Source organism: Chrysochloris asiatica, unplaced genomic scaffold, assembly GCF_000296735.1.
Source record: "Chrysochloris asiatica unplaced genomic scaffold, ChrAsi1.0 scaffold00132, whole genome shotgun sequence".
NCBI classification, from domain to species: domain Eukaryota; kingdom Metazoa; phylum Chordata; class Mammalia; order Afrosoricida; family Chrysochloridae; genus Chrysochloris; species Chrysochloris asiatica.
This window is the reverse complement of record NW_006408650.1, coordinates 1,666,430-1,678,104: the sequence shown is the minus strand read 5'-3', so window position 1 is coordinate 1,678,104 and position 11,675 is coordinate 1,666,430. Positions and strand designations below refer to the sequence as shown.

Here is an 11,675-nt window from a genome sequence, read left to right as displayed (position 1 = left end):
GGACCCTCCGCGCAGCCCCCGGCCCACTTCCAGCCCGGGAAGTACTTCCCGTCACCGCTGCCCATGGCTTCGCACACAGGTCAGTACCGTGCCCAGCGCAGGGTGGATCGTTCGGGAGGACCACGAGGACAGGGTTCGCAAGGAGCTTAAGCCTGGCTCTTGCGACCCCCCCCCCTTGCAGGCGGCCTTCCCCGGGGTCCCCGCGGGTCTCGGAGGGACAGCCCTGAGGCCGCTAAAAATAAAGCCTTCCCCCTCAGCGCCGCCCCCCTCCTCTGCCGAAGCACAAAATTCCGTGGCGAGTTCTTTTCTGCATTCAGCGCCTTGCGCCGCTCCAGACTGGGACAAGGAGGAGCTTTCTGCGGGAACAAAACGGCCGTTGTGGGCTAAGGGGCGGGGGCCGTGGCCCCGCGGATTTGGCGGTGATCGCCAGGCGCGCGTTAATAGCGACTGGCGGTGTAAGGCGAGCAAGTTATGTTTCTATATAAAGCCTTGAAGTGTCAGGGTGAGAATGGGTTTGCAGGGATGCATTGGCCTCAACAAGAGCCTCTGGTATCCTGCTAACGCGGACAAAGCGTGGCCAATGCTGCCGGGCTTTGTCGCCTTGGGACCCAGGAGCCCCGGGCTCGGGAGGGAGTGGCGCAGGGCCGTGCTCCGACTTCGGTGCAGGCGAGTGCGCGCAAATTTTCTCCTGGAGGAGAAAGCCGGGAGTCCTGGGCTTGGGCCTCTGGCGTGCGGGCGCGTGGCCATCCTCTGAATCGCCACGGTGCCCCAGGCCTAGAGAGCAGCTTTGTTTTTGGTGGGATGGCGATTCATTTTGAGCAAAGTTAGAAGTAAGGTAGCGGCCGCTGGAGGCTGGCGAGACGGGCAGCTGGCTCACCCAGACCAACATGACCCTGGCTGGGTCAGTGACACAGGTTTGGGGCAGTTTTCATGATGATATTGGGGACTCCCGGGTCATCCTGGCAGGTCCCCTGGCTTTTGTTTACATCTTGTTTTAAACATCAGCAGCGTTGTTTGCAGTATTTTGTTTTTCTTTTAAATTTGGCACTAACAGCTATTATTGCTAACTCGATGAACTGTGAATACTAATCAAATTATATCTGTTTTAATGGGATTACAATTAGCACGTGTGGATTAAAAAGGCAGCGACAGGATTTGAAGAGATATTGTCAGGTAGGAAAAACATAAGAGAAATATCAAAAAGGAAAACATAAAATTCCTAAAAGAAAAACATACCCAACAGTACAGCTCTGCGTTGTTTAGTGACTATTGGGCTTTTAGCATTTACAACAGGAGGCGATTCCCCAAATCTGGAGTCGGCCCTGCTGTGGCCTTGTACTCCGCCCAGGCCCAGACCTGCTCCCGCTGCTTCCTGACCACCTCAGGCTTGCTTCACCTCCTTCCCTCCGCCTCTACCTTCGTTTCTTCTCTTCTCTGATATATAACCCTCGAAAGAGAGAGAAAAAGTACTTGATTGAGCAATTGGTGCTTTTAAAATCTCTCTCCTGCTGTCTCTTTCTGCCCTTCAATAGAGATGCTGCCCAGCTCAGCCCAGACTGGGGGTAGAAGGGTGGGGGCAAGGAGAGCTCCTGAGGGCTGCAGGGCCAGGGCTCTGCTTCCAGGCCAGCCCTTCTCCTGGTTGCTGGCCTGGTGGCCCTTGCTGGGGGTGAGGAGGGGCAAGTCTGAGCCTGCAAAGGGGGAGTGGGAAGGAAGGATCTCCCCCACCCCTGTGTGCCCTGTAACCTGGCAGGCTGTCCCACTCTGACTCCAGCATCTCTGTTTTCCATCAGGAGCTGGGCTGTGTCCTCCTGCCCAGTCAGGCAGGCAGTGTCCCTTGCTTACTCGCCAGTCACAGCGGCCAGGGCTGGGTCTGCTTGGGCCTCCATGGCCCCCTTCCTGCCAGCATTTCCAGACCCAGGTGCCACAGAGTCAGGTGGCCGGGTGGAACCTTTGTCTTGCTCATTCCAAGTTTGTCCACGTGTTTCTTGGAGTGTAGGCTCCAGAGAGGAGTGGGACGTTGCACTGGCCATGCCCCCCCAACCCCTGCCCACTCTTCCACGCACAGGTTGCCCTAGATGAGGGTAGCTTCCAACCCTCTGGGGGAGCAGAGGCCCCATTGTGCCCTTTCTGCAGATAAACCCTGCTGAGCTGCCTAGCAAAGACCATCATAGTAGCTGAGCGCCTTGAGGTTTTGGAAAGCCGGTTTATAAAAATTTTTTACGAAAAGGAATCATATCCCAGATCACGGTGTTTTGGCCTGTGTTGCTCTGTGATTCAGTGTAGGAAGAGGAACAGCAGAAGCAAGTTTTGTTGTTGTTGTATTTGCACGTGCCCAATTTCAAACAACCGCTTTGAAGGACTTTCTCCCCATTTCAGCAGCTAGTCGGAGTCTGCAGAGGTCCAGCCACCTCCGCCCTTCCGTCCACCCACTGCCCAGCAGAAAGGAAAAGGTCCCTTGTCCCCCGTATAAGTTTTATATGAGGTGGGGAATGAATGCTTGGTTTCCAAGGCGCTGCCTCGTCCCTGGCTGCTCAAGCGTTTTCTCACTGGTCGGAGGGTCTCCTAGCCTGACGCCCGGGCTACTGCCCAGCCTGGTCCCCACCCTGTACTTTCAAGATGTCAGCTCAAGGGACCCCCATGGGGAAAGCAGGACTCCATTGTCTTTCTAAAACTGAAAGTGCTGATAGCTTTATAATCGGGCTGTAGGGTTTTATGGCAAAGTGCTGTTACAGTAACCTTCTCACCGAAAGGTGTAATTAAAATGTTTGGAATCATTATTTTTAGAGCACTGTTAGATTTTGTCTCTAATACAGATGGTCCGGAGGCAAAGCTGTGAAATCTAGGGGGGGGGGGAAGGAAAATCAACAACGAACCAGCCCAAGATTTTTCATCAGTGCTACTGCCTCGAGCGATGGGGGAATCTTGCAGTTCGCCAAGCGGCTGAATAAGGAGGCAGCCCGCCCGGGGGAAGCCCAGACACAGGGCCTCCCAGTACTGCCTAGTGGCTGGGCGTCGTCTCTTCCCCCCTCCCCTGGCTAGTCAGTCTGTGCCCTGGGCCTTCTCTGCCTGGTGTTGTTCAAAGTCTGGGTTTGAGTATTCTGGCAGCAACTCGGAAGTCCTGAGACCCCTCCCTGCCCCATCCTTTTATCCTTTTGGGGGTGTAAACAGTCCCAGTCAGAGGGGCCAGGGGTGGGGTTGGTTTGGGATGCACTGGGAGGCCCGCTGTCTGATGGAAGAACAGCAAACTTCCTTCCCATACAAAATATTTCCGATCACCATCCCCCGCAAACACCCCCCCCGAAAAAAAAAAATCCAGTAGAGAGGGGGGGAAAAAAAAAGATAATTTCCTAGTGTGAAAAGACCCCATAGAAAGTTTCCCTCCCTTGTCACGTGATATTTTTTTGTAAAGGGAAAAAAATACATTTTCGTAAAGACCTCATTAACTCCACCACAAGACAGTGTTTCTGCAACAGTTACCAACATTAAGTAGGTGTGAAAAGAGTTACTTTCGGAAGAGCCTACTCATCCTGCTCATAAGTGACGGAGCGGAGTGCGAGGACATCAAAAACCGCCAACGAGCTGGGAGCTGAGGGAATCTGGTGGCCGTGTAGACGGTCTGGCTGCGGCTCACCCCGCCTGCCCAATCAGAGCCCGTTTTGGTTTTTTTTTTTTGGAATATGGGTTGTGGTTTTTTTTTTTCCCCCGGCACGGTGTGAACTGCCATCATGTCTATTGCTGTACGGAGACACTGCATTTTCTATTTTCTATAGGAATATTCAGGTCGTCTGAGTAATAAAGCAAATTAGCGAGGGAGGCAGGGAGCTACTTTGCGAAGAAGATATCCTATCTCCCCTGGAAAACACACACACACACCCCAAATGCTTCCCGGTTATTCTTAGAAATCCCCCTCGTCTCACTTGGAGACAGGCTTCAGTGCAGCCCGCACAGGCAGGACCAAACACATAGGAGGCTGCTAGGATAACATGGAGGAGTCTAAAAATATCCCTCCGAAACACACATAAAAAAGCCAAATCCAACAACAGAACGAGCTAAAAATATTCCAGGCTTTGGCAAAGAGCACGGAGTTAAATAAATTATACAAGAGCCATTCATGGGAGCAAGTTGACTTTCTCCCTTACGGGAACTTGGTTCAAGCTAATAAAAATAATAATTTACTAGCCAGTGAGCTTTGCATGAGTTTAAATTTAATTGGTGAGGCTTCTGGCGTTTGTCATTTTTTGGCCATTAGTGGGTTTGCCCTTGCCTAGGGTGGGGTGAAAGGATCCCTGGTGGCACAGTGGTTAAGTACTCAGATGCTAACCGAAAGGTCAGCGGTTCGAATTCACCAGCCACTCCAAGAGAGAAAGATTCAGAAAGATTTACAGCCTTGCGAGCCCTACGGGGCAATTCTCCTCTGTCCTAGTGGACTCCGCTTGACAACAATAGGCTTCGGTTTTGGTTAAGGGCAGCCCAGGGTCCTTGGGAGCAGGGGCATTATCCCCCAGGAGCTGGGCCTTGGTGTAGGATAGGAGGACAGAAGGCTGGAGGAGGAGGAGAGAGGAAAGGAACAAACCGTGGCTATTTTAATTTGATAAATGATGGTACACCTTTAAGAGTGTGTTTTAACAATCAAGATACACTCCAGCAAGTTGATAGGATGTTCGCTGTCAACTTACATATGTCATCAGAGCGGGCTGTGAGCATAAATAATGTTCCAGCCCGAAGGATGCTCGCTACAGGCTCTGCGGAGCTAACACCCTGCCCCTAGCCGGCCCCTCTGCTCTGTGTCTGGGGGCAGAGGCCAGAGGAGGGAAGAGGTGGGGGCCTGTGCTGCTTTTTTCAACCTGGGCACTTTGGCCAGGTCCTTTCCTCTCTGGGCGGTCCCCAGGTCTCCCTACCAAAGTAAGAGTCCAGAAGTGCTTTCAAAGAACTAGTGCCTTTTCAGGCTGCTGGTGTTCAAGAATTGTAAACTTCCACTCCAAACCTGGGTCAGGGTAGCCCTGTACACGCAGTCTCTATCTATCTTGGTTGTTCTTTAACCAAACACCCCCTAGTAAATCCCAGCAGGCCTCAGAACTCCCAGAGGACTACATTTCCCAGAATGCCCTGTCTGGCTGCAGGGTCTGAGCCTGGGACCCGCCACATTCCTGGAGCTGGGAATTCCCAAGCTAGGCCAATGGGAGCAGCCGCTTTCTGGGCCGGAAGGGGCCCTGGTGGTTGCCCCCAGTGCCCCCTTGTCCTTCCCGCGGGAAGAGGCCTCTGGCTCGCCTGGCTTCCTCCCCTACCATAAATATCTGAATACAGGCTGCGCCAATCGGAAGCTGCCCCGCCGCCCTTTTGGGGCCCTGTGCAGCAGCTACCTTGATTATCTTGGGTGACCGACCCCCCCCCCCCAGAATCCCAGGAGGTCCTCACCAGATCACATGATTTTTGGCCCTTGCATTTGCCTTCCTCAGGAGGAGTCTGTGTGGCAGGGACACAGGGACTTTGATTAGGGAGTCCCCGGAGAAAATCCCACCCTGGCTAGCAGTTTCTAAAATGAAAGCTTTGCCCTGGCTGGAGGCACAGACTTCAGCCAACTGGTCACTCTATCCACAGGAGGGTCTTAAGCCTGCCACATTACTGCTTCACAGCCTCCTGGGGGGGGGGGGCTTCCTGCTGGTTGCTCATCACATGATCTCACAGGTGCTGGGAATACACTTCCCCATGCAAAGACAGGCCCACTTGATCTAAGGGGCTCCTGCAGCCCTCCATTCCCATGGGGAATCCATTATCCTCAGGGACAAAGTTAGATGTCACTCACAAGCTGAAATGAAAACCAAGCCTGAATGCAAAATAGCCCCCACCCAGGGTCAGCATGGGGCTGATGATGTGTTTATGGGGTGATACAGCGTTTAGATCATGGAGCTCTGGTAGCTCACGGTCAGCAGTTCGAAACTACCAGCTGTTCCATGGGAGAAAGTTGATGCTCTTTGCTCCCGTAAAGATTTACAGCCTTGGAAACCCTGTACAGGGTCGCTATGAGTCGGAACCGACTCCATGGCACATAACAACAACAACATAGCATTTAGATCAGACCTATGTGTCTGTGGGCTGCCCCTGTTTGTTGTAGTATAAAGCAGTCACCCCTGAGACTCTGGGGACAGGGTAAGGACTGGGCTTCTTGGGCACTACTAACCCAGGATATGATTTGAGAGACCAGGTGTGAGCTGTGGCTGTCCTGGGAGGTCAGCTGGGAGGCTGGCCTCAGGCATGAACTGGGCATGGAGCCCTGATTGTGAGCTGGAAGGCCTAACCCTGGTTATTATGGGATAGGACCTAGGCCTGGGGTGGTGGTCCCGATAAGAGGTGCTCACTGCCCTGGTGGTACCCATTCTGTCTCGTAGAGTCAGCAGAGACGAACTGCCCGAGGGTGTGTCCAAGGCTTTATGCAGACAGCCTCATCTTTCTCCTGCAGAGCAGCTAGTGGGTTCGAACCACCAACTGTTTGGTTAGCAGCCCACTGCATAACCCACAGCACCAACAGGCCTCCTGGAGTATGAGATAAGAGGCCTGGATACAAGCCCGGCTGTGAGCTGGGTCTCTGCCTGGCTGTTGCTGCAGCTGTCAGGGCGGATTAGATTCCAGATTGGAACAGCCAGGAAGTACTTTTTCATTCTGACCTGGGGGGGAGGGAGGGAATAAACAGGTGGGCTGGGCTCCCTGTTCCTCCCTTCCTCCAACTTACCCCCCTCCAGGGATGAGGTGGTCTGTGGAGTCACTCTGTGTGCACTGGGGACCCCGTGTCAGGGTGGCCCAGGTCTGCCCCCCTCCCCCCCCCCACCTTCTCAGGCTCCATTCTGGGCACAGAGTAGGCATACGTATTCCAGGTGGGGAGCACTGTGGCTGGGCAGAAAAGGAAGTAGGGTGCTGCTGGCCTCTGAGAAGCAGGCTGGGGGGTCCCCGAGGCAGAGATAGCTCCTTCCCCGGGGCTTCCCCTTCCATCTGGTCAGGAGAGAGTAAGTCAGCCAATGTCACCTTTTGGGAGCAAGACAGGTCTTGACTGGGCCTTTTCCAGGTCCTGCGATGCTTTGCACCAACTTCCACCGGGGCAGCTCCCAGCCAAAATGGCAGGGTTAGATCACTGCAGACTAAAGGGGTGGGCACACAGCAGGTGGCTGAGGGGATGGGACTCAGAGTGCCAGAGTGGGGGCCGGGGTAGCAGGATGAGACCTGGAAACCAAGCCCTGGGGTCGGGGCACACGTGGGTGGATTTGGGGGCAGGGTGCTCTGACTGGAGAGAACTAGCCCCTCACAACTCCTGGTGTTGTCTGCCCCCCGTAGGGCGTGTGTGTGTGTGTGTGTATGTGTGTGTGTGTGTGTGCCTGAAGAGAGCCCTGGGACAGGTCCTCACTGAGCAGCCACAGTGGTACCCTGGTCCTGTATCCACAGAGCCCGGCCGCTGCCCAGGGACCTAGACGAGTGTGCGTCCATCTCCCTTCCTTGATACTTGCTAGCCGGCCCATCAACCCTGCCACCTACTGGAGCAGCCCCAGGCCCACAGCCTTCCTTAGTTCCTCCACACCACCAGTGCCTTTGGGCTCCATCCCTGGCCCCTCACCCCCCTGCCAGCTCTGGCCTGGACACCCCCAACCCCCAATGCTAGTCACACATCCACCTCCAGAGACACCCGAAAGCTGTCCTAGGCAGTGGGACCTCCGGCCCTGACTCCTGTGCTTTATCCTACAAGGCTGTGCCTCAGCTCTGGTCATAGGACCTCTCCTCACTTCAAACCAGCTGTCCTGGGGAATTGCCACATGTGGAGAGGGAGGACAGATTCCAGCAGTGGGAAAACTGCCCTGAGAGAGGGCAGGGGTCGAGCGGAGCCTCAGCCTCTCCTTTAAAAATCGAGGAGCCTGTGCCCCCTGAATGCCTGTCATGTAGGAGCATCCACACTGTGCTGTCCTCTCTGTGTCCCCAGCCCGAGTGGACACTTCTTGTCCTGCCCTAGTCACCTTCTAGAAGCATCTCCAGTCCTCTGCGGAGGCTGCCAAAGGCCATGTGCATTGCATGAAAGGGAGCTGACCAGGTGGGCCGTGGGTCTGTCCATTCCTTCTGAGTGACCCAGGTACACAGTGGTCAGAGGTGGGAGCTGGGGCAGGCCAGAGGGACAGCACAAGATCCCCTTGCTCATACAGAAGTGACCATACCATGTGGCCTCCAGGCTGCTGTGTGACTGTACAGTTGTGAGTCTGTGCACGCATGACCCAATGCACACAGGTGACTAAAGGTGTTGATCTACACATGTGTGCGTGCACACACATGACCCAGTACAAGTGTCAGTACATGTGTGACTGTACAGGTGTTAATCTGCACACATGTGACTTTGTGAATACATGACCCAATACAAGAGTGAGTGTACATGCGTGACTGCAGGTGTTAATCTGCACACTTGTACATTTGTGCATACATGACCCAAAGCAAGTGTTGAGTTTGTACACATATGGCTGCAAGTGTTAATCTACACACATATACATTTGTCCCATGTGACTACATGGGTGAGTTTGTACAGGTGTTAATCTGTACATGTGTGTTTGTCCCATGTGGCTGTACAGGTGTTGATCTGTCAGCGTGTGAGTTTGTGCACAGGTGACTTTGTGCAGGTGTTATCTGTACACGTGTGTTTGTCCTGTGTGACTCTACAGGTGTGAATCTGTCAGCGTGTGAGTTTGTGCACAGGTGACTTTGTGCAGGTGTTATCTGTACACGTGTGTTTGTCCTGTGTGACTCTACAGGTGTGAATCTGTCAGCGTGTGAGTTTGTGCACAGGTGACTTTGTGCAGGTGTTATCTGTACACGTGTGTTTGTCCTGTGTGACTCTACAGGTGTGAATCTGTCAGCGTGTGAGTTGGTGCTGACTCTTAACTCCAGGGGCATAGAATGTGGGGGAGGCCCTGGAGCCTCGAGGGGGGCTGCCTACTGGGAGACAGGCATGGAGACATGTGGAAGCCCAGGGCCCCCCACTTCATGCAGCCACTCTCTTTAGCCACTTGGCCCATCTCTTTGGTGGGCGTTGAGTCCTCAGTCCCTTTGCCCTGTCTGGATACAGTCCTGCTCCATCCCCACTCCCACCTCCTCCTATGGAGCCTGAGCAAGCGTGACAGTGAGCTAACAAGGGAAGTGCAGGTTCCATGGGACTGCCTGGGAATGTCAAGACCTTGGCTTTCTGAATCCAGTCCACCAAGCAGGCCTGAGGCTAACTGCTCTCACCCTTGGGGCCCAGGGCCTTTTCTAACTGCCCAGACCAGGCAGGGCCTCCTAGAGGCATAAGTGGGTGACTCTGGTCATCGAATCCCAACAGATGACCCAATACAGCAGGGTCCCAAGCAGTCCAAGGCGGGCTGCTCTCCTGTCTTCCCGGGGGACCCCCCAGACTCCCAGGGGTGCTCTGACTGGGGGTGGAGGCTGCCCTGTCCTCTTCATGGGTGACAGCATCTATGCTTTGTGAATGGCCCCCTGACATTTTCACTCCACCTGTCCTGGGCCTGGAGACGCTCTAGGGGACACCGGGGGCTCAGGAGGCCCTGTGAGTACTACTGTGCTTGCCTCCCCTCCTGACTGGGTCTGAGGCTGTCCCTCCCCACCCCCAGGTGGACCCTTTGAACAAGTATGCCCACCTGTACCCTACGAGGCCTGGGTGTGAGGCCTGGGTGTGTCCTGTGAGCTGAGCAATCCCCCTTCCAGACCCCAGACACAGACCCTGACCCCATTAGGCAACAGTGACTGACCCTGCTTTGGACCAGTCCTCTTGCTGCCCCTCCATCCCTACCTTCCTGTCCCTGCTCCTGTGGGTGACCTTGTGCGGAAGACATACTGCCTGCAGCGCTGAGGTGGCCCTGGCCTCTCCAGTCCATCTACCTGGCAGGGCTTGGGCAGGCTGGAGGGGCAGGTGCCGTGGGGAGGCCCTGGGGAACCTCTGAGACCTCGGAGCACTCAGGTGTGGCCAGGTGACCCACACGATGGGATAACGGCAGGCCCCTCCCTCCTTTGCTGGAAGCTAGCCTCAGCAGTGGTGGTGGAGCTGGTCCAGCAGAGCACACCAGGCCTGCCCAGTCCAGCTGGCCTCACCACACACCTCAGTCACCCAAAGCCAGCAGGTCATCTGGTGGGGCAGTTTGCCTGGAAGCCAGTTCCCCGTTTTGAGATTGTTTCCATCCCTTTGGGTATCCTAAAAATAAACTTTTAATTTATTTTAAATTAATATTAAAATTAAGTTTAAATTAAATTGTAAGGCTTCTTTAGACCGACTGCCAAAAAACCCCTGACGAGTGTAAATACCGACGGCACTGAAGCTTGAGAGGCAGGGAGGCCGCTGCTCTGTGTACAACGGGAGGGAGCCGGTGATAGCGCAGCAGAAACCCCAAGTGACTAAGTCCCAGGCCTGTAGGTGGACAAGAAGTCCTTAGAATGCCAGACAAGAGGAGGGCAGTGGGTGAGGAGCGCCGCAGACCCCATGGGAGCTACTCCACCCCAGGTGGGAGGGCTTTGGGGTGAGTCTGCAAGTCTGGGTAAGAGGCGCTGGGGACCTGCCGGTGGGGGAGGGTCCAGAACAGGCTGGATCTGCCCTTCTGGGGTCCCACATCTGACCCCTCCTTAGGGATCCAGTCCCCACCTGAGTGGCCAGCTGGGTCCCGAGAGGGCGAGCGTGGTAGGTGGCCGGCCACACGGTGGACTCTGCTGGTCTTGGGGGGCCCTGCTTGATTTCAGTCTCTACCGTTCCCGAGTCAGCCACCCACCCAAGTGGGGTGCAGGGGTACTTGACCCACCCCCAGTCCCACAGACACAATGGGCAGCAGGTCCCAGCCATGGACCTCTCGGGCGTGTGGTCAAACAGTCTCAATGCATCTTGGGATCAGTGTAGATCTGGGGGGGGGGTGCCTTTCCAGGACCTCAGGGATCACTGGCAGGAATCCCTGATCTGGCTTCTCCTGACCCCTGGTGGTCCTGGTGAATTGATGTGGGGCAGCAAGACTGGTCCAGTCCCCAAGCGTCAAAAGCAGCAGAGGCTCTGAGTGGCCACCTGCCCTGGCTAGTGTCAGCATCAAGACCCGTGGAAACTCCACCTGGCTTGCTGACTAGGTCTGTCCATCTCCCAGTGGCGGGGGGGGGCTGGGGGATGGAGGGGATCCCCTGAGACTTGGAATCCACCCAGGCTGTCAACTAGCCATGCTGTGTCCACTGTGTCCGGGACGTAGGAGCCCCCAGAACTGAGCCCCCCAGCTGGCCCCTGATCCCCACAGACTGGTTCTCCTAGACTAGCTTTAGGCCCCACTCTGGACATTGTCCCCTCCTGCCTCCAGGACTGCTCTGACCTGTGCCCTGGTCCCCAGGTGCTGTAGACCATGGGCAGGCTCCCCCTAGAAGCTCAGCTGCCCCCCATGCACACCTGGCTGGTTCTGAGAAAGCTTGGAGGTGGGGGTGGGGGGCTTCATTCTCCTTATTCTCTGGGTGGAGCATCTATAGAGATTTAAATATTTTGTCTCTGTATTCAGAGGAGAGGGGTAATTTTTAGAGGCATCCCTGGCTGGTAGGGAAACTGCAAGAATTCAGAGATGATAAAGTTTGGCATAAACGCCTTTACTACCTAGGGCCACCGCCCTCTGCCGGTCTGCGTGGTCCAGGTGCCTTACTTGCCT

At 55.1% G+C, this 11,675-nt stretch overlaps 1 protein-coding gene across 1 annotated transcript in view; it reads left to right on the top strand.

Moving 5' to 3' along the window:
• Nucleotides 1-11,675, top strand: part of BAHCC1 (BAH domain and coiled-coil containing 1) — a gene marked incomplete at its 5' end in the record, with an annotated part of 53,186 nt that continues 41,511 nt past the window's right edge. Inside the window, one exon of the mRNA XM_006869636.1 lies at nucleotides 1-79. Within this exon, the coding sequence (XP_006869698.1) occupies nucleotides 1-79 (79 nt within the window). The remainder of the gene's footprint in view (nucleotides 80-11,675) is intronic.